At 52.4% G+C, this 22,555-nt stretch overlaps 8 protein-coding genes across 8 annotated transcripts; 4 read left to right on the top strand and 4 right to left on the bottom strand.

The window, feature by feature from the left end:
• Positions 1 to 532: 532 nt before the first annotated feature.
• On the bottom strand, positions 533 to 1,321 carry PV08_06754 (uncharacterized protein; the record flags this gene model as incomplete). Its single annotated transcript, XM_016381087.1, has 1 exon — positions 533 to 1,321. The coding sequence occupies one exon, from the start codon at positions 1,319 to 1,321 to the stop codon at positions 533 to 535; it is 789 nt and encodes a 262-aa protein (XP_016234189.1).
• A 1,630-nt stretch (positions 1,322 to 2,951) lies between these two features.
• PV08_06753 (uncharacterized protein) lies at positions 2,952 to 4,271 on the top strand (the record flags this gene model as incomplete). The annotated part of the gene is made up of 1 exon (XM_016381086.1): positions 2,952 to 4,271. The coding sequence occupies one exon, from the start codon at positions 2,952 to 2,954 to the stop codon at positions 4,269 to 4,271; it is 1,320 nt and encodes a 439-aa protein (XP_016234188.1).
• A 1,870-nt stretch (positions 4,272 to 6,141) lies between these two features.
• Positions 6,142 to 7,899, top strand: PV08_06752 (uncharacterized protein; the record flags this gene model as incomplete). Its single annotated transcript, XM_016381085.1, has 3 exons — positions 6,142 to 6,191; positions 6,239 to 6,679; positions 6,774 to 7,899. The coding sequence occupies 3 exons, from the start codon at positions 6,142 to 6,144 to the stop codon at positions 7,897 to 7,899; spliced, it is 1,617 nt and encodes a 538-aa protein (XP_016234187.1).
• A 787-nt stretch (positions 7,900 to 8,686) lies between these two features.
• PV08_06751 (uncharacterized protein) lies at positions 8,687 to 10,754 on the bottom strand (the record flags this gene model as incomplete). The annotated part of the gene is made up of 8 exons (XM_016381084.1): positions 8,687 to 8,866; positions 8,962 to 9,061; positions 9,134 to 9,465; positions 9,524 to 9,565; positions 9,618 to 9,906; positions 9,997 to 10,125; positions 10,205 to 10,581; positions 10,650 to 10,754. The coding sequence occupies 8 exons, from the start codon at positions 10,752 to 10,754 to the stop codon at positions 8,687 to 8,689; spliced, it is 1,554 nt and encodes a 517-aa protein (XP_016234186.1).
• Positions 10,755 to 11,953: 1,199 nt separating this feature from the next.
• Positions 11,954 to 12,403, bottom strand: PV08_06750 (uncharacterized protein; the record flags this gene model as incomplete). Its single annotated transcript, XM_016381083.1, has 1 exon — positions 11,954 to 12,403. One exon carries the CDS (start codon positions 12,401 to 12,403, stop codon positions 11,954 to 11,956), a length of 450 nt encoding a protein of 149 aa, XP_016234185.1.
• Positions 12,404 to 13,583: 1,180 nt separating this feature from the next.
• PV08_06749 (uncharacterized protein) lies at positions 13,584 to 14,816 on the top strand (the record flags this gene model as incomplete). The annotated part of the gene is made up of 1 exon (XM_016381082.1): positions 13,584 to 14,816. The coding sequence occupies one exon, from the start codon at positions 13,584 to 13,586 to the stop codon at positions 14,814 to 14,816; it is 1,233 nt and encodes a 410-aa protein (XP_016234184.1).
• Positions 14,817 to 15,569: 753 nt separating this feature from the next.
• PV08_06748 (uncharacterized protein) lies at positions 15,570 to 17,576 on the top strand (the record flags this gene model as incomplete). Its single annotated transcript, XM_016381081.1, has 1 exon — positions 15,570 to 17,576. The coding sequence occupies one exon, from the start codon at positions 15,570 to 15,572 to the stop codon at positions 17,574 to 17,576; it is 2,007 nt and encodes a 668-aa protein (XP_016234183.1).
• Positions 17,577 to 18,553: 977 nt separating this feature from the next.
• PV08_06747 (uncharacterized protein) lies at positions 18,554 to 21,355 on the bottom strand (the record flags this gene model as incomplete). Its single annotated transcript, XM_016381080.1, has 3 exons — positions 18,554 to 18,616; positions 18,677 to 21,247; positions 21,302 to 21,355. 3 exons carry the CDS (start codon positions 21,353 to 21,355, stop codon positions 18,554 to 18,556), a joined length of 2,688 nt encoding a protein of 895 aa, XP_016234182.1.
• Positions 21,356 to 22,555: the final 1,200 nt, after the last annotated feature.

The following is a 22,555-nucleotide window of genomic DNA, read 5'->3' as shown; positions in this document are numbered from 1 at the left end:
GATCGATATGCTCGGGATGATAGCGCAGGCGAAGCAGAAAAGGGTGCAAAGGACGATTCGCTTGGGGATGATAGACTGTGGTGAACAACGGATGATGACCAAGGAGAATGAAAGGAAAAGGCTGGAGATAAAATGTGTTGCAGCGGGCAGAGGTGAATGTGTGCGGGCAAAGTAACGCTCAGTCGATGTTTAACGCGTGGATGAGGCAACCGCGGTGCTCAGGCGCAACAGATACAAGTCCTGAGCCTCCTCGTCATTACTAATAGTGCAACCCCGGCCATCTACCAATCAATCATCGCTGGCACAGCGTTAATCTCGATTTGCACGGAGCATCACCTGCGCTGGACTGGTTCTTTGCCTAACAACAGCCGACTTCTCCAAAAGACGAACGAGCACATGGAGACAAAGGACAGGTAGTTGAGAAAATGGCAATGTATCTGGTATCACTATGTATATAAAGCCAACCTTGTTTAATAGGGAGCATACTGTAGCCTCAAAGAACGGTCAATTTTACTTTCAATTTGGGTGATATTCATTGGGTTCCAACTCCGGTGGTGTGATCGTTCTCTCTCACCTCGCGTTCTTCGCTGTCTTTGCGATACTGTTGGTACGCGGCTGCCATCTCCTCCTTCGACTGAAGACCGTTCTTTTCCATGATCAGATCTCTCAGCCACTTGTTCTCGACCTCCATCTGGCGCAACTTGGCCTCCAGCTGCGAATTCTTGTCCTGCACTTCCTTGACTGTCTTCTCCAACGCTTGTTCTCGTTGCTTCTTCTTAATGCGGAATCGAGCACTGGCAGCCGTGTTTCTCCGCCTCTTGTCTTCCTCGGCGGCAATGCGAGACTTCTCCTCGGGGGTCATGGCCCCGAGGTCAACCGAGTCCTTCTTACGGGGAGCCTGGCTTGCTGCTGATGGTCCGGCGTTGGGAGATCCACGACTCTCGACGCCACCAAAACCTTGGGCAGGGGCAGGTTGGATTGGGGTGTTGTAGGTGGTATAGTAGTGAGAAGACTCGGCCGCGGATGTTTCAATCTGGGGCGGTGGATAGTTGTGACCAGTTTCGGACCCGGACAAAAGGTCTTCATATTTCACACGTGCGCTGTTGTTCTTGTTCTCGTTCATGTCAAAATTGAAAGAACCATCTTCTGGCAGCGGTGGAATGTCAAAATGAGTAAAGTCGGTATTGGTAAACATGGCCAAGTCCTGGTTCAATTCGAATTCTTCAGGCGAAAAGTTCTCCTGGTCGTAGGGCGTCAGAGTATTCAAGTTGTTGAGATACTCAGAGAAATTTGGCCCTGTTCGGCCACGATAACTCGACATTATCCTTTGACCTCCACCAATTCGCCTTTCCGCTCCAGCTCTTCCCAGATCGGCGCGATGAGGGATTTCGGGGTGCTGCGAGTTGTGTTTTTAAAGGTAGGAGAAGTCGAAAGACTCAGAGTCGTCTCTGACAAATCAGGCGGTTGGCCGTTCCACGCTCCGGTGATCTGAATACGGCCACCACCGCGGGCGCAGGCACAAAGATTAAACAAGCGAATGTATCTTCGACCCTTGGACGTGACGGTCGGTAGGGCTGCGGATTGTGTAGGAAGCAAGGAGGGAGGAAGGTGGAAAAGGTATTTTGGAAGGCGAGGGCGTGAATGAACCGGGTGTGCGAGAGCCCCGCCAGGAAGTTTCGTGGGAGGGCAGAGGGGAGGGCGAGAAGGGCGCAGTCTGGCAAAGACAGAGAGAGTGGGATGCCCGGCGGAATGGTGGGTGGGCTCACTAGGCTCGAGTCGCCTGGGTGTTCGTACGAGCACCAGAATTGTATTACACATGGGCGGCAGGCTAGGTCGAGGAAGGCATTTACGGCGCCTAGTGGTCCCGATTCGGATAAGGTACCCGCGCCCGTCGGTACGAGCACCTATGACTACGGCCGATGACTGATGGCTTCATGTCCCCTTGCGCCCGTGCTCTCTACGCTTCTCGATTGCGTGATCGAGGAGAATTCTGCGAACACCGACCTCGGTATTTAGTGAGATTGCCTCTTGATGATTGTTCCTGGAATGAGTTGCTGTTTCCGTGCTGGTTTTCACAGCCGATAGACTCTTGTGCGTTGCCAAAATTTGATCGAAGACTGCGAGACCGCGACCTATTTTCCTTGCCAATTCGATGAGACGAAGCATGGTCTCGACACTCATATTGTCCCAGTGGCCCTCCGATATATGCGCATCCCGAGCCATTCCATACCCAAGATGATGGATGCATGGATGCCAAGAGCATGAATGCGCCTGTGCTCCAGTTGTCAGCTGTTCTGTGGCAAAACAGCCCACTGGACTCAGCGCTCATCACCGAGCTTCGACCTTCGCCAGAACGACTTTCTTACTAATACGAGTACCTGGTACGCAGTGTACACGGAGACAAGCTGTACTCACTCCTATGTTCTCGTACTCGTAGCTGATCACAAATCGCATACACTTCTCCGAGAACGAGCTTGTCCTGCCTACAATAAGGTTTACACCAGACGCATCTCTCCGCAGAGTCTTCAAAATGTAGCGTGCCCGATAAGCAAGCGAATGCTGGTGATCGCCTAGTCTGCATAGACCCTGCAGCCTCTCACCACTGAGCTTGCATCCTGTTCCTAGCTTTGTGTTGTGATCCTTGCAGCAGTGGGGGTTAGACTGTTGCGTGCTCAGCTGCTCTTGTACATGTGAACGCACAGGATTTACCTCACCTAGCCAAACATCTCAACGATTCTTGTGCGAAATTCAATTTGCGAAGAGTCGCCGCATCTTAGCACGTGATTATCATGCCCTCTCACGTGACTTTGTCGGCATGACTCGTTAGCTCGTGATGCTGACCTGCAAATGACTCATGGTTTATTTTGATTTCCGCTTCTGGACTTTCTCTGTCACGCATGCTTCGCTTCTCGCGCCGTACAAACGGACGGACCTCTCAATATACCTGAACTATGACGCCAGTTCTTGCGAAAACACTGAGTAGACTATCACGAGACTCTCTACTGGATCTCGTGATAAGATGGCTCGACGAAGACCGACCTTCCACACCTTATCTCTGCAGCAATCGCAGAGTATTCGAGGCCGACGAGGAGGATTATCTGTATGCGCCGGCGGCAACCATCACGGAATTACGCCAGATATACAAGGGATTGCAGAAAGATTTGTCACTGGCTTCCAAACGGGATGTCATAGACCGAGTGATTGACGGCGATTGGCGTAGAGGGTTGACGTTGCGGCAACATGCAATGGTTGACTTTGCTCACCTGGAGCAAAATGACACCGCGCTGAGATGGTCCGCTCTACGTCTAGTACCGCTAGTATCGTCAGAGGAAAGCTCATCAGAAGACTCGGACCTTCAACCTCCTCGTAAAAGGCGGAAACACACCTACGACGACGCCGGCGCACGGTATCCTGAGATCTCGGCGCAGACATTTCTTTCGACGCTGAAGGAAGAAATCTCGCCAGTGGTGAAAGCACATTACCACCTCCACAAGATGGCCTCGCCACAGAACCTCCATATCATAAGGCTTTACTTCCTTCCCAGTTCGACCTTTAGTGGCGGTCAGTCGAAGATTCCCCGACGGCCAAAGCATGCCACCGATACCGCGCGAGTCATGTATATCGCGCTTCCGAACAGTTGTCCTTATGTCTACGTCTCTCTGTCTGGCGCGTCTGGTTCAAATTCGCGAAGCAAAGGGACGGCAAATTCCAAGACAAAATCCATAGCAAAAATGGATATGGCAGCCATGAAGAAAGTCGTGCTGGAAGCAATACCAAAAGCACTATCGCGACCACACCATCGTTGGGCATTGGAGAGCACGAAACTCACTGCTCGTTCACTGCGGGCCATGGTTGAATTGAAAGGCAATCGCAAGCCGGGTTCAGGAGGAGGAGTATACAGCTCATTTGCAGAAGGAGAGGGAGTGCCCAGCGTGGAGATTCTTAGCACGCCCATCGAGGGGGACGAAGGGGATGAATGCAGTACAAGACACTCTATGGTTCAAAAGAGATTTGGTGGCATGGATGGGGAGCACCATGCTGCACTTGATCGAGTCCATGTAACGATCCAAGGTTGGGGAGAGGTAGAGACGATCAAAACCGCCACGAGTCCTCCCGGTCAAGGGACTTCCGACGTTACGTTGACATTTACCGGCACCGATGTTTTCATGGGCTTAAAGCACCTTGCAGAGTTGGGTGCGGAATGTTTGGACTTGGACAAAATGCCTGCGTGGATGACGGGAGAGCTTGGTCTTAGCAGCATGACCGTATAACCTGTTGGTGGCGCAGATGACCCAGCGCTTGGTCATGGAACTTGGCGACGACGACAACGACGACGATGATGATGACGTTGGTGTTTTGCTGTAAGGCGTTGGTGGCAGCCGGGGTTTTCGACACCCCTTTGTGGATGAGGCATACTCGTACAGCCATGCTTGGATATACCTGAACAATCAAACATCCTCTCTTCAACAAATCCGATGCTCATTCAAATGCTCTCATTGAACTACTACGTTGCCCAAGTCGTTGCGCGAACTTAAGGAATCGCCCATTATGACCATCAGGGATATTTTGGTTACGGAATGCCTACCTTTCGCAAGAAATGGCGAGATTCATCCGTCAACATCAGCGAAGCCGTACATTCCCACCGTTCCCGAGACCAACACGTTGATAACACGACCAGCCATGGCCCATATGGGGGAATGGAGTGCACTGACCAATACTCTCTGGCCATCTGGTCATTGCTGCTCAACCTTTGCTTATGGATACATTCAACATCGATACCACCGAACTCGGACACTCATGTTGGACTCAAGACAAGCTACACAATTGCACGGCCCTGGAATCTTCGTTTGAGACACAGGACCCGGCTGCAGTCTGTCTGATGGCTTCACTAAGCGTCAATTGACCTGCTTCGTTCCACGAACAACAGAAGGACGTGGCACTCTGACAATTCTGAGCAACGGCGGCACGCCAGCTATGAGGTCGGTCCCGATTTTGTGGTTAACTCGGAAATTGTCTATATTGTCACAGCGCAGGATCTCCTCAGTTGAGCTAGGAACTGTATGACGTTGCCGTCGTGGTTCGCTTGCCAACCAGACCAGTCGGGTGAGAAAGTACCACGACACGCCACCTTGTGCCACCAAGACTCGGGTACGTGCTGATAGAAACACCAAAACAAGCAGGTCTCGGGATCTCAACATCGACAGCGATGTCCTTTTTCCAACTGGCTGGTGTGTCTTCGCCCCAGCATCCCACTAGGGTTGACTGCTGGATCCTCGGCCTTCACCGTGTGCACACAACCTTGCATGCAACACGGTATCGAAGTTTCCAGGTTCGCAGACTAACATATAGTAGGACAGCAGGATTTGGTCTGTTGTCTCTAGCAACGCTATCAATGTGTTTTCGTGTCGTTGTACAATGTCTGCCGCTACGAGAGAGCTCTTTCCAAAACAACACAACGTGGCCATGCACATCCACGCCCTTCCACCCGCATTCTTCACGCAACCTAGAGGTGTTATTGCGGCCGGTGTCACCAGTCTGTGATCTCCTCAGTGTACACTGGACCGCCGAAGAGTCTCCGTGTTCTCTCATACCTCGAAGTGGCGTCCTTCTCCAGGTATTGATGTATCAACGGCATATACCTTCCCCAAAATACAGTATACCCTAGCAGTGCAAATATGGATTGTAATTACCCAGATTCTCGTTGTCTTTATGCTCATTGGCCAGAAAAGGGGGGGCTGGTCACAATGCCTGCTTGCAAGTCGTGGACACACAACGGTTGCATCTGCAGTACTACAGGACTATGTTATCCAGTGAGAAGCCGCAGCATCGAAAGGGCATTGCGAAAGACGCTTGTTACTGTACCTCAATCCAAGAGTTAGAGCCCCTTACGTTGGCCTATTCTTCACCGCATATGCAGCTGACGATCCCAGCCTCGAATTGTTCCTGGCTACTGTTACCCAGACACCAAGCGATTCAGGAACCACAGGCTGTCCCTGCTTGCAGTCGTGCGCAGATGAACAGCTATAAGAACGAGCATGTCTCGCTTCCCAGGAGTGTAGCTCTTCATCTCTCGACAGGAATCAATCCGTCTTCCGCTCGTTTCAAGAAAGCGTTGGGCTTCACGATCACACCTCCTCGACGATGTTTGGCAAACTCCTATACTCGGCATTGCTTGCCAGTTGGACTTTGAGGTATGTCCGCCCACCCTGTTCTCCGCTGCTGTGTTGATAATCACTAGTGTCTTCACCCTTGCCAATCCAGTGCTCCCTCGTCAAGAATCCTCAGTCTGGAGTGATTGGACAGCATCCGCAGGCAGCTCTACAACCGATGTCGGCGGCGTAACTGGAGGATGTACCGGACATACCGTGACCAGTATCAGTGTGATTACGACCACTCTATCAGGAGGTGGGGATGACTCATCCACGGCACCGTCAATCATCACCAGAACAATCACACTACCTCCGTCAAGCTGCACTCCCGTTAGCCCTGGATCTACAGGATCTTCTTGTGTTGCTGGCACTGTAACGACTACAGTTGTTGGAAGCGGCCCAGGTGGAAGCACAATAACGAGGACAGTAACAGCTCCTGGGAGTGGATTCACAACCACCATTATTTCCAGTGTAAGTGGTGGCATTTCGACGGTAACAGAAACTCGGACTGTCAATGCACCCCCTTCAACGTAAGTACTGTCTTTTCCAGCGAATTCCGTCATTCGAACTCGAACATTGTGGTCGTTCCCCCCATAATCAGAGATATTTCCTGACCACTTGCAGAACAACTGTGGTTTCAACTGTGCAAGCTCCTGGCGGTACCACCACTGTTGTGTCCACAGTCACCCAACCAGTCCCAGGCCCTACGGTCACCGTCACCTCGACACAAACTGGTCCCGGCCAGACCGTCACCTCCACGGTGTTGCAGCCAGGAACCCCAACCACTGTCAGATTGCCTCCAGAGACTATAACTGTTCCAGGCCCTACTGTGACGCAACAGTCACCTGGCTCGACAGTAACCAGTGTTGTTACAGTTGCAGGCCCAGGCACCACTTCAACCGTCACACTACCAGCTGGGACTACTACAGTGGTTCAAACCACAACGGTGGTAAACACCGTGCAAGGCCCTGGAGCTACCGTCACTCTACCAGGAGCCACTGAAACCGTTGTACGTACAACAACTGCTATTGGACCGGTGCAGACTGTGACTTCGGTGGTGACAATTCCTGGAAATACAAACACGGTCACTGTCCCAGTTACTGTCCCTGTCACGGTTCCTGCTGGAACTATTACTTCGACACGTACCATCACAGTCCCAGGAGGAACTAGCGTGATCACCTCAACCGTGACGGCGCCGGGAGGAACGAGCACTGTAACTGTCCCTGTGACTGTTCCCGCTGGTACTATTACTTCGACACGTACGGTTACAGTCCCAGGAGGGACCAGTGTTGTCACCTCCATCGTGACGGCACCAGGAGGAACGAGCACTATTACTGTCCCTGTGACTGTTCCCGCAGGTACTATTACTTCGACACGGATCGTTACAGTTCCTGGAGGAACCAGTGTCATCACTTCAATCGTGACGGCACCAGGAGGAACAAATACTGTCACCGTTCCTGTCACCATTCCTGCAGGCACTATTACTGCGACGCTTACTGTCACGGCGCCGGTAGGAGGAGGAGGCACGACCGTGGTTACTTCGACTGTGACAGCACCGGGAGGAACAAATACTGTTACTGTACCGGCAGGAACAGTCACACGTACCGTCGCAACCGGTGGAGGTACCAACGTGATCACCTCGGTCGTCACCGAGACCGCCCCATGCGGATCAACAGTCTGGGGTGATTGGACATCTGCTCCTGCTACAGCCACGGCAGGCGTACGGCGACGAAGCGGATGGAGACGCTGAGAGCGCATTGACCAATCGGGGGATGATCTATCACATCGTCCTTGATGGAGCATGCCATGAATAATAGGCCGTCGACTCATCGAAAATAGTATATTGACGACAATGGAAAAAGGATAACGAAACAAAAAAAGTCGAGCTGGCAAGACCAACTATGAACCTTCCTTCATATGCCTTGCTTTGAACAGAAAAGGGATATGCTTATGATACAAATGAGCAATACATGAAAGTAATGAAGAATGAGAAACCTATTATCTTTCCTTCTTTCCATCTTTCAATCTTTGTCTTGTTGTGTAGTCTTTTTACACGGGACGGACGTCGACCCCCTCTTGAGTAAGGTTGAACTGTTTCCCACCCTTCTGGCAGGACTCCTGAATGAACCAGCCTCGCACGTGACAAGCCTGAAACGCCCTCTTGTGGACGAACGGCGTGTTACCATGTACCAGAATAACGAAGCGAAAGATACGACAAAGTCACAGGTCAGAAGAGTTTACTGGGTATCTATCGCACTCAATCACTCCTCCCACCTCAACATCGATTATGGCCTCCTGGAAGGGATGGTGAGATTGAGAGCGAGGACGAAGAATGAAGAGCGAAAGGGGAGAAACAAAAACGAAATGAAGCCACAATGGACGAACGCATTGAAATCCTCCGTGGGGCCGTACATTCTCCTCGTGTTGGAATTTGCGATGACAGACCAGCGACACATATACATACCCACTTGGAGTCGACATCGCCGGCACCGGCACGATCACTCTGATCGCGAAATCATGATCCATGGGGGCAGTCGTCACTCCGTCTTCAATACCACCTTCTCCTCCCGCAACTCGCCTTCAAGGCCATTTCGATCGACATTGGCATCTCCGGCCCTGACCTTTTCCTCGTCGGGCACAGCCGAATGCTTCTCACCGTCGAAGATGGCGTCGATCTCTTCGAGGGTCTTGCCTTTTGTTTCGACCCAGAAATACCACTATCCGTCACCAAGGTCAGCACATTCTGCGTTTGCTTCAAAACGGGGGGGGAAGTCCTCCCTTCACAGAAGGTGCCTGGGGTGGTGTGACTTACAATCAGAAAGAAAGTAATAATGTCCCAACCGCCGTTAATCATGTACATTCTCCATCCGATGTTGTTGATGCCGATCGGCATGACGAACACGAGGACCAGCCTGCACAGTGGATGGCCGGTCAGAGGACAATAGGTCACACCAAGGATATTGGACAGGGGACGGGGGACTCACGCAAGACTGTTCAGAGTCAACTGTGAAAACGCGACGCCGTTGGCCCGAATCGAATAGTTCATGACCTCCGGCGGGTACAGGTACAGCAGTGGCGTCCAGGCGATCGAGTAGAAGCCCTGAAAGAGAAACATCACGGCCACGTCGCCGTAGATCAGACCCTTTGACGCCCCGTCGGGGTCGTCTCCGTATATTTTTGACAAGCCTCCGATAATGAACAGGCATGCGATCAGGAGACCTTGGGAGAGCAGCGCGGTGGGTTTTCGGCCCCATTTAGCGGCCAAGTGCGTCCCAAGAATGGCGCAGAAAAGACACCACACGTTCAGGACTACATTCTGTGGGATGCAATGTTAAGAGGAGATGAAGTTATCACTTTACGGAAAGGGCGCATACCGCTTTCAGTTGCTGTATCGAGCTAGTGATTCCCGCGGTGTCCTGCAAAACTAGTCAGCCAGTCCCATCACCGCCCCGTATTTTGGTGACTAACCAACTCATCTCCCAGATAGTACGATGCAATGATGTTCCCGGCGATGCAAGAGAAGGGCCCGGCAGACGAGCCGATGAGAAGGCGTTTTCTTGCCGAAGGGGTCTTGACAATTTCTTTGGGACTCATAGTTCGACCTTCCTTCTTCTCCCATTCGAGCGTATCGACGATTTCCTTGTACACGATCAGCGAGACTGGGTCGTTCAGATCGCCGTTAGCGTTTGTTTGAGCGACAACTATTCGCGCGGAGTCGTAATATCCTTCATGAACGAGCCATCGTGGAGATTCAGGGCTGGGAAAACATTCTGGTTCAGCATATCGTACCACACAGACACACGAAAGCAAGTAACGAGCGAGAGTTCCAGAGCAGAGCAAGACTTACATAAATGGTATCACAACTATGCAAAGCAGTGAGAAAATGCCCTGGAAGAGAGAAGGAGCGCGCCATGCCCAGGTTGATTGCCATTCCCCTGTTCCGAGAGTGATACCAGCGGCAATGAGGGCGCCGACACTATGGCGGTTCACGGTTAGTCACAACGACACGAGACAGGCCCCAGGCAGGCAGTCTTGGTACTGGCGACTCAACTCACTAGTAAAAGTCATTCAGGAGACCAACGCCCCAGGCTCGCCAGCGACTGGGAAATGTTTCTGCGAGATAGACTCCAGATGCGATGCCAGATACAGCCGAACCAAACCCGAGGATGATTCGTGCGATCACAAACATTGCAATATTCTGCGCGGCAGTTTGGAGCACGACACCAACAAGAGTGAGCACAGAGCCCCAAAATATAGTCAGGCGACGGCCGATCCTGTCCGTGACGACGCCACTTATCAGGGGACCAAGGAAGCCTCCGATAAAGACTGATGCTGTGTTGAGACCCGTGGTTGCAGGATTCAGATTGAAATAATCGGTATAGGAAGGTAGAATATTGAGTCCGTTGAGCATCGATCCATCATAGCCGCCGGTCTGCCATTGACACATTAGCAGGAGTCATCGCATTGGAGAGACACGACAAGGGATCGGGGCGTAGAAACCGTAGATTGGACCATGGCACAGAGCATAAGGAGAACCGCGAGTGTCGTGGTGGACTCTGGCACCCACGCCGGCATCCATGTGTGCGTAGGCGAAGCTTTCAGCATCTTGACGGGATATATTGCTCGAGGATTGAACAGTCATCTATTGTCTAGCAAAAGGTGAAGTAATGATCAAGCGTTTCGTTGAGGGCTGACAGAAGCTTGAGCGAGAGCTTATACATTCTCCACAAAGGCGAGACTCTCCGATAAGCCATTGCCGACACTGGAAAGCACGAGGAGATGCGCGTGGTTTATTCTGCGTGGAAGGATTTCAGAAACAGCGAATGGAACAGGCATGATTCATCCCCGCAGATAAGATCAACGAGTCCTGGGCCATAAAGACACCAAGAGACTGGTACGGTACTGGTGGAAGGTCGCAACGTAGTATTTTGACGAGGTGAGGTATGTAGATCTCCATCGATAAGCCCTTTCGCCGAGGTAGGGATTCTCTCCTGGATTGGGACTAGATTCATCAGAGACGTCTTACCCAGATAGGCTGGAGGGAAGGATTGTGGGAGAGGCACTCAGAACATAACATAGTACGATGGAGCATATACAAGAGCGAGTCTGGAACATTGAAAAAGGCCACCAGCCACCCGCTGAGATGTTTGTCATGTTGTATCTAGTAGTTGTAACTTGCGTGGGAACCAGGTGCGTCCTTGTTTCCTTTACAATAAACTGCACGCCACGAAGCTTGTCATCGATTGGCACCATCTTGGCAAACGAGTGCTGACATAATATGGTTTTCCCAGGGATCAGCAGGCAATGCCCTTGTTGTTTTGTCTCTGCTGGGTCGGGGTGCGCCTAGGGGCGCAGCGCAGGCTCAATATTACATATCCAATTTATTTCCTCCAGTATCGCAGATCTTTCGTACGCCGACCACAGTTATCGCCTGAGACGCAGACCCGCTGTTTGGGACCACGTACTCCCCATCTCGAGGCTTGCTTGCTTGCTGGACCTTCCCCAGGCGAGTGAGATGCTACTCCCGTCCAGACGAGCCTTGCGCTAGTCTTGGTCCTAGGCAGTCAAGCGCAGTTTAATTGTTGCCGGTATAGGAGCCTGATACGTCATTTGCTTGTGTAGTTTTTGAAACTGCTCGGATGAAGACGGAGAGCAGCCGAGCAGAGAGATATGTCTGGAATTGTTTGTGCAGTTCGAACCTTCGGAAGATCCCAGCCTCATTCACAAAAACGTAGAGTCCCGTGGTATTGGCGTGGTTTGTGATCCTCACAGACCTGTCGAATTGTCGTTCAGGAGTCCGGTGGTCATTCGCCAACGGGTTCCGGTCTTCCGCTGAAGAGCAGCTTATACTTGACAACTTCGAGGACTATAAGATCTTCATATGTGGAACTAGCTGTGAACGCGCCGTCGACTTTTGTTTCTGGATCGACTTTCTGAATAATTGCTAGAGGCTTCGCCAACTTCTTAATCTCACCAGTCAACCGTTGATGCTTGCCAACGTAAAAATAGACTTTCTTCATCCATTTTCCTTCCGAAGGCTCTTTTGGGTTGTACAGTGGAAACTCGAGCCGGCCTATGTCTGTGGTCTGTTCCTCAGCGATTGTCTCATCTGCGTGAGGGAATGGTCCATGAATTGTGCCTTGCATCTCGAGTATCGCAAGTCCAGTAGGCGTTTGAAGAAGTGTCGGAAGGGGATCTGGAGATGGCCTGATCACCTCTGACAATGGCCTTATTCGTAGCTGCACGGAAGGCATTGTGGATGTGGTGATAAAGAGGCTTCAGAGCAAGACTCGCTTGTAACAACCAAGAAACACGTCGCGTCGCGTCGCAAATTGCACAGTGCGTACAAATGATCGATCGTATAGGGAGAAAGTGCGAGTGGATAGGATGCCGAAGTTTTGCCGACGTGGATAGAATATGTGAAACACTTGTGAACAACCTCCTCTTCCTCTTCTCATTCTCTCAATATCCCACCATTCCAAGCAAAATCATTCACACTCAAGATGCGGTCTCTGAACACGGGCGCAGACCCCAAGGTAATGTTTACAATCATGGTGAAGTACATTGTCGGTGAGAGCCTTTTTGCGGACGTGATTTTTCTGGTGAAGTTCTGTGCTGCCCAACAACTATTGTTGATGACTGGGAGTGCATTCGCACAGTGCGGCTACAGACTGCACTCAAGGCTTGCTCAAACCCTCAGCTTCCATTACCAGCCGTTCCGAGGATGTCCCGGAAGCTGTGAATGTCCAGCGTATCCGATCTCGGCCCCGATTAACCCTTTATCAAACACAAGGACCAGACCCCTTTCACGTCCTAGCCGGATGTGTTGACTGACGAGCCACGTCAACCAGCACAGTCCTAGCAAAACGTGATTCATCGATGCCTGGAGAAGTGAAGAGGACTCGTTTGGCCTATTCATCGCTGCGACAATAGGCTCACCCGCCAACACACCATTGATGTGTTGACCTGGGCAGCAAGATATGGAAACAGGAAAACCATTTTCTATCCACGCCATAACTTCAGACAATACCGATCTGGATTTCTTTGATGAAACATATCTCGGGGGCGGTGCGATTCCATATTGCCAACCTCAAGAACCACCATCCTCCACAATTGGGCAGTACCTAACATCAACGAAGGTGTTGCACTGCACCGGTCTACACGTTCTTCGTGAACTTCCTCTTGGTTAGTCTGCATACCACAAGATATCGTCCAGGCCGTCCTCTCTTTCACGAGGTTGAAGGTACAAGTGTGAGACCCGGAGACAGACGCAATCTGAAGAGAGCATTCCCCCCTCCCGGCTACGGTAGACGTTCTTTTCCCTTTTCCCTTTTTTCCGCTGTTTTCCCATCTGCTTACCAAAGTCTAAATACCTCGACTAAAACTTGACATCTGCTACACCGGAACACAGAGTTGGTGGCACCTACGCTCACCATGTCAGATCTACCCATCATGGAGCCCGACTGTAGTCGAATGGCCACCGACAGACCACAACAGAGTGTTGATACCCAAATCCACATGGATCATAGAGATCACGGAAGTCATGCAGATACCAATATGCAACTTGTGCTGGCACCATCGCATACAGCTTCGAGGACCTGGAAGAGCAATCACATCCTTGAGAAAGAAGAGTATGAGCGCGTACGCCAACGTGTCCGCCATGTTGCACCTGAGCAGTTCAAGCAACACGCAAGACCATATGGCAACCCATCCAAGATCTTCCCTCAAAATGGCAGCGAGTGGACGCAGCACAAAGCTGAAGTCGCTGGTCTGGCCGCGGAAGAACATGAAAAGAATGCGAGGGCTCTCAGAGACCAACTCGAGGCTTGGAAATACGTCCCGAAAGATCAGCGGAAAATAGTTTCGAAATTCGGCGAGCAAGGCAAGATCTTCAAAGACGGCATGAGTCCTGTACTTGCAATACCTACAATCTGGTCTGCTGAATACGTGGGTACCGTCGCCGACTGGCCATTACCGGCGGAAATGAAATGGAACGGTGACAATCGGGAAAGCAAGCTAGCAAGAACAAAGGTCGGACGGTTCCTACCACCACCACGTGCTCCATCTCAATCTACTGTCGCATGGCACGATCAGCCTTTCATGACTCCACTACCTCTTGACCAGACCGGTCCGGTGTACACCAGCGGCCCAGCACCTTCCGAAGTCTACAGCAACAACCTTGAGATGGACGGAGATGGGGCTTTTGAGGAGAAAGGCCAAGTCTATCTCTATCTCGCCGACTTAGAGGATGACCTGGATGACCCGGCACAGAAGCGTCCCCCTAGAATTATACGAAGTTTGGAGGCTCTGATGAAAAAGGGCGGTGTCGGGGAGGAAGACCCTGGCGTTATGAACGAAGACGATGGTGTTGCGAAGGAAGATGATGGTGTTGCGAAGGAAGGTGACGGTGTTGGGAAGGAAGGTGATGGCCTCGCGAAGGAAGATGATGGTGTTGACGGTATCGTCAAGGACGCTGACAGTGATCAACACGCATTCAGTGACATCTTCAGCCAATGTGGAGGAGTGACTCCGAGGATGGAGTCGGTTGAGGTCGGCTTGCTTTTCAGAGGAGACTATTATTCTGGAGCATTGGGTTATGAGGACTTTCCTCCTTTGAGCGTCGGTCGCTCCGAAGACAAACCCAGAATGCAAAACCCAGAGAAGTAGGGTGATGTGACCTTTTCAGAGTGCGGGAAGGCACACCTCCACGGCTCCTCAGAGATCGAGAAGACTCATCGAAAGGGCCTGAAGTCTACGAGGCCAGGGATAATACGGTAAACCGAACCGAGGTGTCAGGTATGTGCTCAACCATGCGGCTGGTCGGTTGACTATGGAGACTGATTGGTGTATACACAGAATTTTCGATGTCTTGCTTGGACGGGATTCAATACTCAAGTGCTTACATCCACGCCCCGACGCGAGCCGAATAAAATACAACCAGACTCTGGAAGTATGGCTCTGGATTATGGGGTTTTGTGTTCTGTCAGGATAAAAGATCAAGTTGGATTCTTAATCAGGGGGGAGGAGACGAGAGAGAAATGAGGACTCCAGAAATCAAAGAGCCAGCGAGCCCATCAAGAGCTGATAGAGCTCTGAACCCTTCAATGAAACAATCATGCTACTTGCAATAATCACTGTACAGGACTGGGCTGCATAACAAGTAGGCCTCAACTGATGCTTTGGCCTGGTGGTCAGCCGATGTTCGATGCTAATGCCCTGTTCGGCCTAGTGACTTCTCCTCCGCAACACCCTTCCATCTCACACTCCACGTCTCCCTTCTCCGCATTTCACCCACTTGCCAGGACGAGGCCGACGTAACTCGGACCAAAGATTTGCTCGCTGCTCTATATCAGCTCAGCGTTTGTACCTCGGTACAAAGTCCTTCATCCTCTGGCCATGATGATGCTCTTATCAGACACGATGGCCCTGATGCGCCCTCCGTCCTTCCCTACCCTATCGAGACAACCCGTCAAGCAAGCATGGCACCCGGGCGTGAGTCGTCCCTCTGTTGACGACTTTTGCAAACCACTGACAAGCATAATTTTAGTAGCCACGTTTGCGGCGGCTGTGGCCGGTAGCCTCGCCACGGCAGCGTATCTCGACGCCAAATACCTGATCAGACACGACCTCCGAGGCGGGACTCTGGCAGGGACCAAGGATGCCATCGCATACATCACTGAAAGGACCAAGCAGAACAAGTTGCTGGTATACCACCTGATCGAGGACCATGCGCTAGGCAAGAACGCACACACCGTCTTCCTCATCTTCGAGGACCGACAATGGACATACAAGCAGTTCTACGACGACCTGCAGCGCGTGGGCAACTGGCTGCTGAAAGAGCTAGACATTCAACCTCAGGAGATTGTGGGCCTGGACGGCGGCAACAGTCCTGAATACCTACTCCTTTGGTTTGCATTGGAGTCTATCCGGGCCTGCCCAGCCTTTATCAACTGCAACCTCACGGCTGCGCCTCTCAGCCACTCGGTCAAGCTTTGCGATGCTCGGTATCTCCTTGCCGACCGGGCGGTCGAGCCACTCGTGCAGCCATGCGAAGCGGAGCTCTCTTTGGCAAACATCAAAACAATATACTACGACGCGAACTTCATTTCCTCACTCCCTGACAAGACACCCCTTCCCAGGTCTCGTCAGCAAGGCGCGAAACCCGACGACACGGCCGGCCTGATCTACACGTCGGGCACGACGGGTCTGCCCAAGGGCGTAGTGATGCGACGAGGGCGCGAACTCAACACGGCACGCAGCATCGCCCAGTACCTCCGACTCACGCCCAAGAACCGAATGTACACCTGCCTGCCCCTGTATCATGGTGCGGCGCACGGGCTATGCACGACGCCGAGCATCTTCGCGGGGTCCTGCATCGTCTTGTCGCGGAAGTTCAGCCACAAGACGTTCTGGCCTGAAGTGCGGTCCTCGCGCGCAGACATAGTCCAGTACGTCGGCGAACTATGCCGGTATCTGGTGAACGCGCCACCGTCACCGCTCGACCGGCAGCACGGCGTGAAAAAGGCATGGGGCAACGGCATGCGCCCCGACGTGTGGGAGGTGTTCCGCGAGCGCTTTGGTATCGAGACCATCAACGAGCTCTACGCGGCGACCGACGGCCTGGGCGCGTGTTTCAACGAGAACCGCGGCGAGTTTGGGCGCAACGCGCTCGCGATCCGTGGGGCGCTGTGGCAGTACTGGAACAGGGCCAACGAGAAACGAGTCCTCGTGGACGTCGACTCAGGCGAGATGGTGCGCGATGCTCGCGGGTTCGCGGTCGAGGCCGGCGTCGACGAGCCAGGCGAGGTGCTGCACCGGATCGACGCGGCAGCCACGGCGGCATTCACGACGTACTACAAGAACGACGGGGCGTGGACCAAACGGCAGCTGCGTGATGTCTTCGAAAAAGGCGACTGGTGGTTCCGCAGCGGCGACATGATGCGCCAGGACCCCGACGGCCGCGTGTACTTTGTCGACCGCCTCGGCGACACGTTCCGCTGGAAGAGCGAGAATGTGTCGACCAACGAGGTCTCGGACGTGCTGGGCCGCTTCACCCAGATCGCCGAGGCCAACGTCTACGGCGTCATGGTCCCTCGCACCGACGGCCGCGCCGGCTGCGCCGCCATCGTCCCCGTCCAGGGCGTCACCGCCGACACGCTCGACCTGGCCGCCCTGGCCGCGTACGCCGTCAAGGCGCTCCCGCGCTACGCCGTGCCCATCTTCCTCCGCGTCGTCCCGCAGCTCGAGTACACGGGGACCATGAAGCTGCAAAAGGGCAGGCTGCGCGCCGAGGGCGTCGACGTTGACAAGATCCGCAAGTCTAGTCCCGACGATCGACTGTTCTGGCTCCCGCCCGCCGCCGACAGGTACGTCGAGTACGGACACGAGGAGTGGGAGCATCTCAAGGCTGGAAACGTGAGGTTGTGACGGTACTTGTTGGTCCTACCGAACCGGGACCTGCTGTAAATGGTCAGGTGAGGAGGCCAGGCCCATGTCACGTCAATTCCCACAAGGTGCTGGTCGGTTAGATACCTAGTTGCATACACACTCCGGATACATACGTACATACATACAGATTCAAGTCAAGACAAAGTCGCCGGCCCCTTTGGCTGCCAACCTACCTGTAGCTGACTACACAAGGTATTAAATAGGCAGTGTAGAACCGGTGCAAAGAAATCTGTAGACAGACAGACAGACAGACAGACAGACAAACAGACAAGACGACCACAGATCAAGGCCCTGAAAGACAAGACAACCGCAACAACCCAAAGACGCTGAGAAATTTCCAGATGGAGCCGACATGACATCTTGTTCAGGATAGTTAGTATCTATTTCTTTGTGTTCTCGTCCTCGCCACCACGAGAACCTGGAATGTACCATGACAGAGAAACCCTAGAGTTGTACCTAGCCGAACTAACTAGTGAGTACTCCGTACCTCCTGGAAACCTTACAAGGGTACGTATTAAGCAAGGATAGGAGGAACAATAATACATTGTCGATACTTTTCCTGTCATGTTCAATAAAGCCCATATGTCATATCACGTAGGTGGAATCTTATCTAGTCGAGTTCGTCCGTCAGCCGTGTCGATTGATACACAATCATCCCAACCACTGGACTGTCAAAAGTCCATCTAAAGACATCCACCAGGCCGCACCCATACCCGACAACACTTGACCGACCATCAACTCCAGCGACGTTGTCTTGTCAAGAACATGCAATACAAAGTTGACCACAAACCTCCCATATACAGCGTTTGCAATTCACAAAGCCGAATGTCACGACCAGAAGATCAGTCGATCTAAAATGTCCACCGAGAAGTCCGGAGGGAACAAGCCCAGTTCGACTGCGCCGTACCGTTGCTAGCCATCATGAGCCCGGAAAGCCAGGTTCACAGGGAACAAAATCATTCAAGAGCTCGCTTCAAGTCGTTCCATTTCTGCTTGAGCGCTTCGTGTTCGCCATTAAGCTGAAAAGTCTTCGTTAGTACAACTCATCACCAGATAGATAAATCATATCACAAACTCACCTCAGCATACTTCATCTTCATCTCCACGAGCTCCTTTTCCATTTCAGCCATCTGTTCTTCCATGTGACGATTCTGATTTTGTACTTCGATGTTGCGTTGCATGACTTGTTCAGTGCCGGCTCTCATCCTCTCTTCGACATTGGCGGCTTCTGTTTGAGCCACCTTTTTCAGCTCCTCAACCTGTCCAGTCAAGCTTTCGTTTCTGTCCAAAAGGTCGTTGTTCTCGACCTTGAGTCTGACAAGCTCATTCGCAAGCTCAACATGTTCAGCGTCCGACTTTTCGGCACGCTTTTCCAGAGACCGGATTTGAGCAGCTTTGGTGGCGCAATCAGTTCGGAGATTTTCGAGCTCTGTCTCACGGGCTCGTTCGGCTTTGGTTGTGGTTTCATACTCCTCGCGATATCGGGCTAGCATCTCAGGCGTGAGCTTGACAGCACAAGCATCTTGAACAAGCAGATCTGCTCGATACACTTCAGTATCCGAGCCACCTGAACTGCCGAAAAACCCAGACTCCAGTATCGACTTTGATGATGGCGTCGCGTCGGTGTATACGTCAAACAACTTTTCTTTGAGAAAGTTAGTCAACGCTTGCATGTCGTTCATGGCCAAAAGCGTCTGGACATTGCGTTGTATGACCGCCATACCAAACTTCAATATTGCCCCCTCAAGACCTTCACACAGAATCAGGTCGAAAACACGCATGACAAGTTGTAAGGGGAACCGGTAGGCAAACAACGTCAAAAACCATTGTGTTGCGTAGAGTTTCGGATTGACGCCCCGCCTGTTGAGATGACAGTACAGGGCTGGTTCCAGGTCTTCTAATAATCTTTCGAACTGGTAAAGATGCAGGTGTAGACCTGGCATATCCTGAATGAACAGATCTCGCAGTTGATATTTGTTCATCAGCCGGACCAAAAGACAAAACGCCTCCTCTTCGGGCATAGTAAAAAGTAAAGGCATAACAATGAAGTTCATGCCTTGAGGATAGCCCACCGCATCATCGAAGAGTGCATACGCTCGACAGACGTGGAAGAGTCCGTCTTGTAGACCTGCTGCTGCCACATATTTGGAATATGAGGTTCTCGATCCCATGTCTCGCTTTATCATCTTCTCAAGCTTGGCCAGCGCAGCCGAATCTTCTTTGGCCTTTTTGGCCTTCTCGGCTGCCAATTGAGTCTGGAGCCTCGCAGCCACCATGGGGTCTCCCTGCTCTTGGGAGGGTGAAGGAGAGGCAAGGCCGACAGTAGCACTAGTAGCCGGTGTCGAATGATCCGATCGGATTGAGGATCGTGATGACGCGACGGATTCTTTCTCCTTCGCACTGCCGTTGACGTGGTGACCGTTGGGCAATGGTGACTTTGGGGGCGGCTCCTTCACTTCTGCGCTTGTCCCACGATTCCGCAAATCCCAATAGACAGCTTCCAGCTCTTCGTTTTTACTGCCAGCGAGAACTTGCCATATGACTGGCCGGATCGTTTGGGGAATGCCGCCGCTGATGGCCTGCGTGAACTCATCCGGACTCGTTTTGGCCACAGCCTGAGGCCCTTCATTCACAACATTCTGCCAGAAATCCCAATCAATCGGTGTTGCTGTGTCTGCCGCGGATGCTGCCACCCCGGCGACAGTGCCTTGAGCAAGGTTGGGATTAACCGGTACTGATTCTGTCATTGGTGACGATGGTGACATGACTGGTGTCGTAATCAAAGCCTCCTCCTGACCGACACTGCCTGGTGTAGCAATACCGACCCCCAGGCTCGCTGATCGTCCTATCAGTCCGGCTATTGCGCCACCCTCTGCGCTGTCCGTGCCTTCCAGGCTTGTGATACCCGCCTCTTCTCGAAGCCGCAGCATCTTGAACTGCTCGCGTAGAGAGGCTCTCGACGGCTGTTTTTGGCCATTCGATCCATCTTGGGTCTCGTCTAGTGCTTTCAAAATCAGTTCTGGATTGCTTCCTAGCGTAGACGTTGACGCGGCAGTATTCCGGCGAGCATCGAGTTGTGCTTTTGATGATAGCGGAGGTGAACGAGTCTCCTTTTGTGTGGATGTGGCCCGGCTTAGCCACCCAAAAGGCGTTGTCACTTTACGGCCAAAGGAGGACGTTTGAGGCGGAGGTGGAGGAGGTGGCGGCTGCGGTGAAGGTGCTCGTGCATCGGAAGCTTTTCTGTTTGGCGGTGCACCCCATGAGACGGAGGGTAGAGAAGCTGAGAATCCCTGAAATCTCGACGGACGGGGAGGAGGTTTGGGGGGTTCTATTTTCTCTGGTTCCTTTGTCTGGTCGGGCGACTCCTCCGGAGCTTTGAGGGAAGGTACTGGTTGAACCTCAGAGGGTGGTACTGCGGAACTTGAACTGTCGGCTGGCGGGGTTTCAGACTCATTCGCTGGTTCCTCCGCTTCTGAGCTCTGCGAACTATCTTGATTGTGTGATTCGGCTTCAGATGGTGAGGATGCGGGCAATTGAGGCTCGGGAGCCGGCGGCGTGTCGGCAGGGCTGCTGGGAACGGAGGCAGAATGATCGTCGCGAGAGGTGTCTGGTTGAGGCTCCTCCTTCACATCAGTTGCATCTTCAAATTTCTACATCGTGTCAGAGAAACGGATGGTAAATAGGGACGGTTATCCTTGGTGTACCTCTTCCGCCTCAGAGTTTCCCCCATTTTGCTGTGCCGGCTCTGGTGGCTCCATTTTGGTCAAAGTCAACAGGGGCACGTCCTGATCATACCATTATAACCAAGGATCTCTGTGGACACCCGCAATGAAAGTAGCGATTGGTATCGAATCGTAGAACAACGGGGCTGTTGAGATATAGCGGCCTGTCCACGGACACGCACCGGGCCAGCGGAGTGAGGAAGGAAAGACGAAGGTTGGTGTTGAGACGTGAGGCCTGATGCGTAAGAGGAAGCTGTGAAGCTCGTGGAGATGGCCTGAGTAGGCGAGAGCCCTGAGGGTGACTTGGAGCAGCGGTGAGTTGTTGAAGGATCCAAGAAGAGGGTGTTGTTTGGGGGTTACGTATGGTGAATCAATCGATTCAACACGTATACGAGACGCTCAACAAGGCCTCGCACTTTTTCTTTAGCGGCCTCAGCCTCCTTTTGGTTTAGGGGCCGTTAAGCACTGACTGTCTCAGCGCAGAAGAAACTCCATTAATACGCCAATCATGCCCAAATCCTGGGGCCACATAGCCAGTGTTGAAGGAGAAGATGCCGTACAAATCCTTGTCCATCTCCTATCGACTGCATCCAAGCCTTCATCTACCACGATAAGGACATTGTGTCTTTTTTCCTCCCGTCTTCGTTGCGGTGGGAAAACGCCAGGGCTGTGCACCTCGAGAACCCTGTATCACTCTGTGCAGGCTTGTCCATCCCTGACTTGACCGAATTGTCTGCCCGTCCGTGAACGACAAAGCCGATTTCGCCTGTCAAAGGTTTTGACTGGTGTCAAAGAGCATACTATAGGCCCCAAAGAGCCGCCTTCGAGTTGAGCGGCCATATACTTCCTCCATAGCCCCTACGTAAATTCATCTCCCGTTCTCGGTACTCGTGCATCCAGATCAAACGTGCCACGAACACCACTGTCAGTTTCGCCCCTGCAATGAGACAGACAATGACGCAGTACATGATATGAGGTCTTCACCATCGACATGCAATAGTCACGAGAGAAGACCTACAGTAGTTACATATCTGCCCAGTTCAATTCCCCATCCCGGCTAGTGAGGCTCATCGTCTCATTTCGCTACGCCGGTGTCTCCTGGATCTGACAGGGCCACTAACTTCGGCGCGCTTCCGATCGAAAAGAGCGCTCGAGAGTGTATCTCGAGCTCCTTGATAGCCTTTCCCTTCTATTTGTACGCTTGCTCCCTATTTCAGAGTAATTTACGGAGCACCA

The sequence above is a fragment of the Exophiala spinifera genome (assembly GCF_000836115.1).
Source record: "Exophiala spinifera strain CBS 89968 unplaced genomic scaffold supercont1.5, whole genome shotgun sequence".
Taxonomy (NCBI): Eukaryota; Fungi; Ascomycota; class Eurotiomycetes; order Chaetothyriales; family Herpotrichiellaceae; genus Exophiala; species Exophiala spinifera.
Note: the sequence above shows the minus strand (reverse complement) of the source record. Positions and strands in the feature narration are given on the sequence as shown.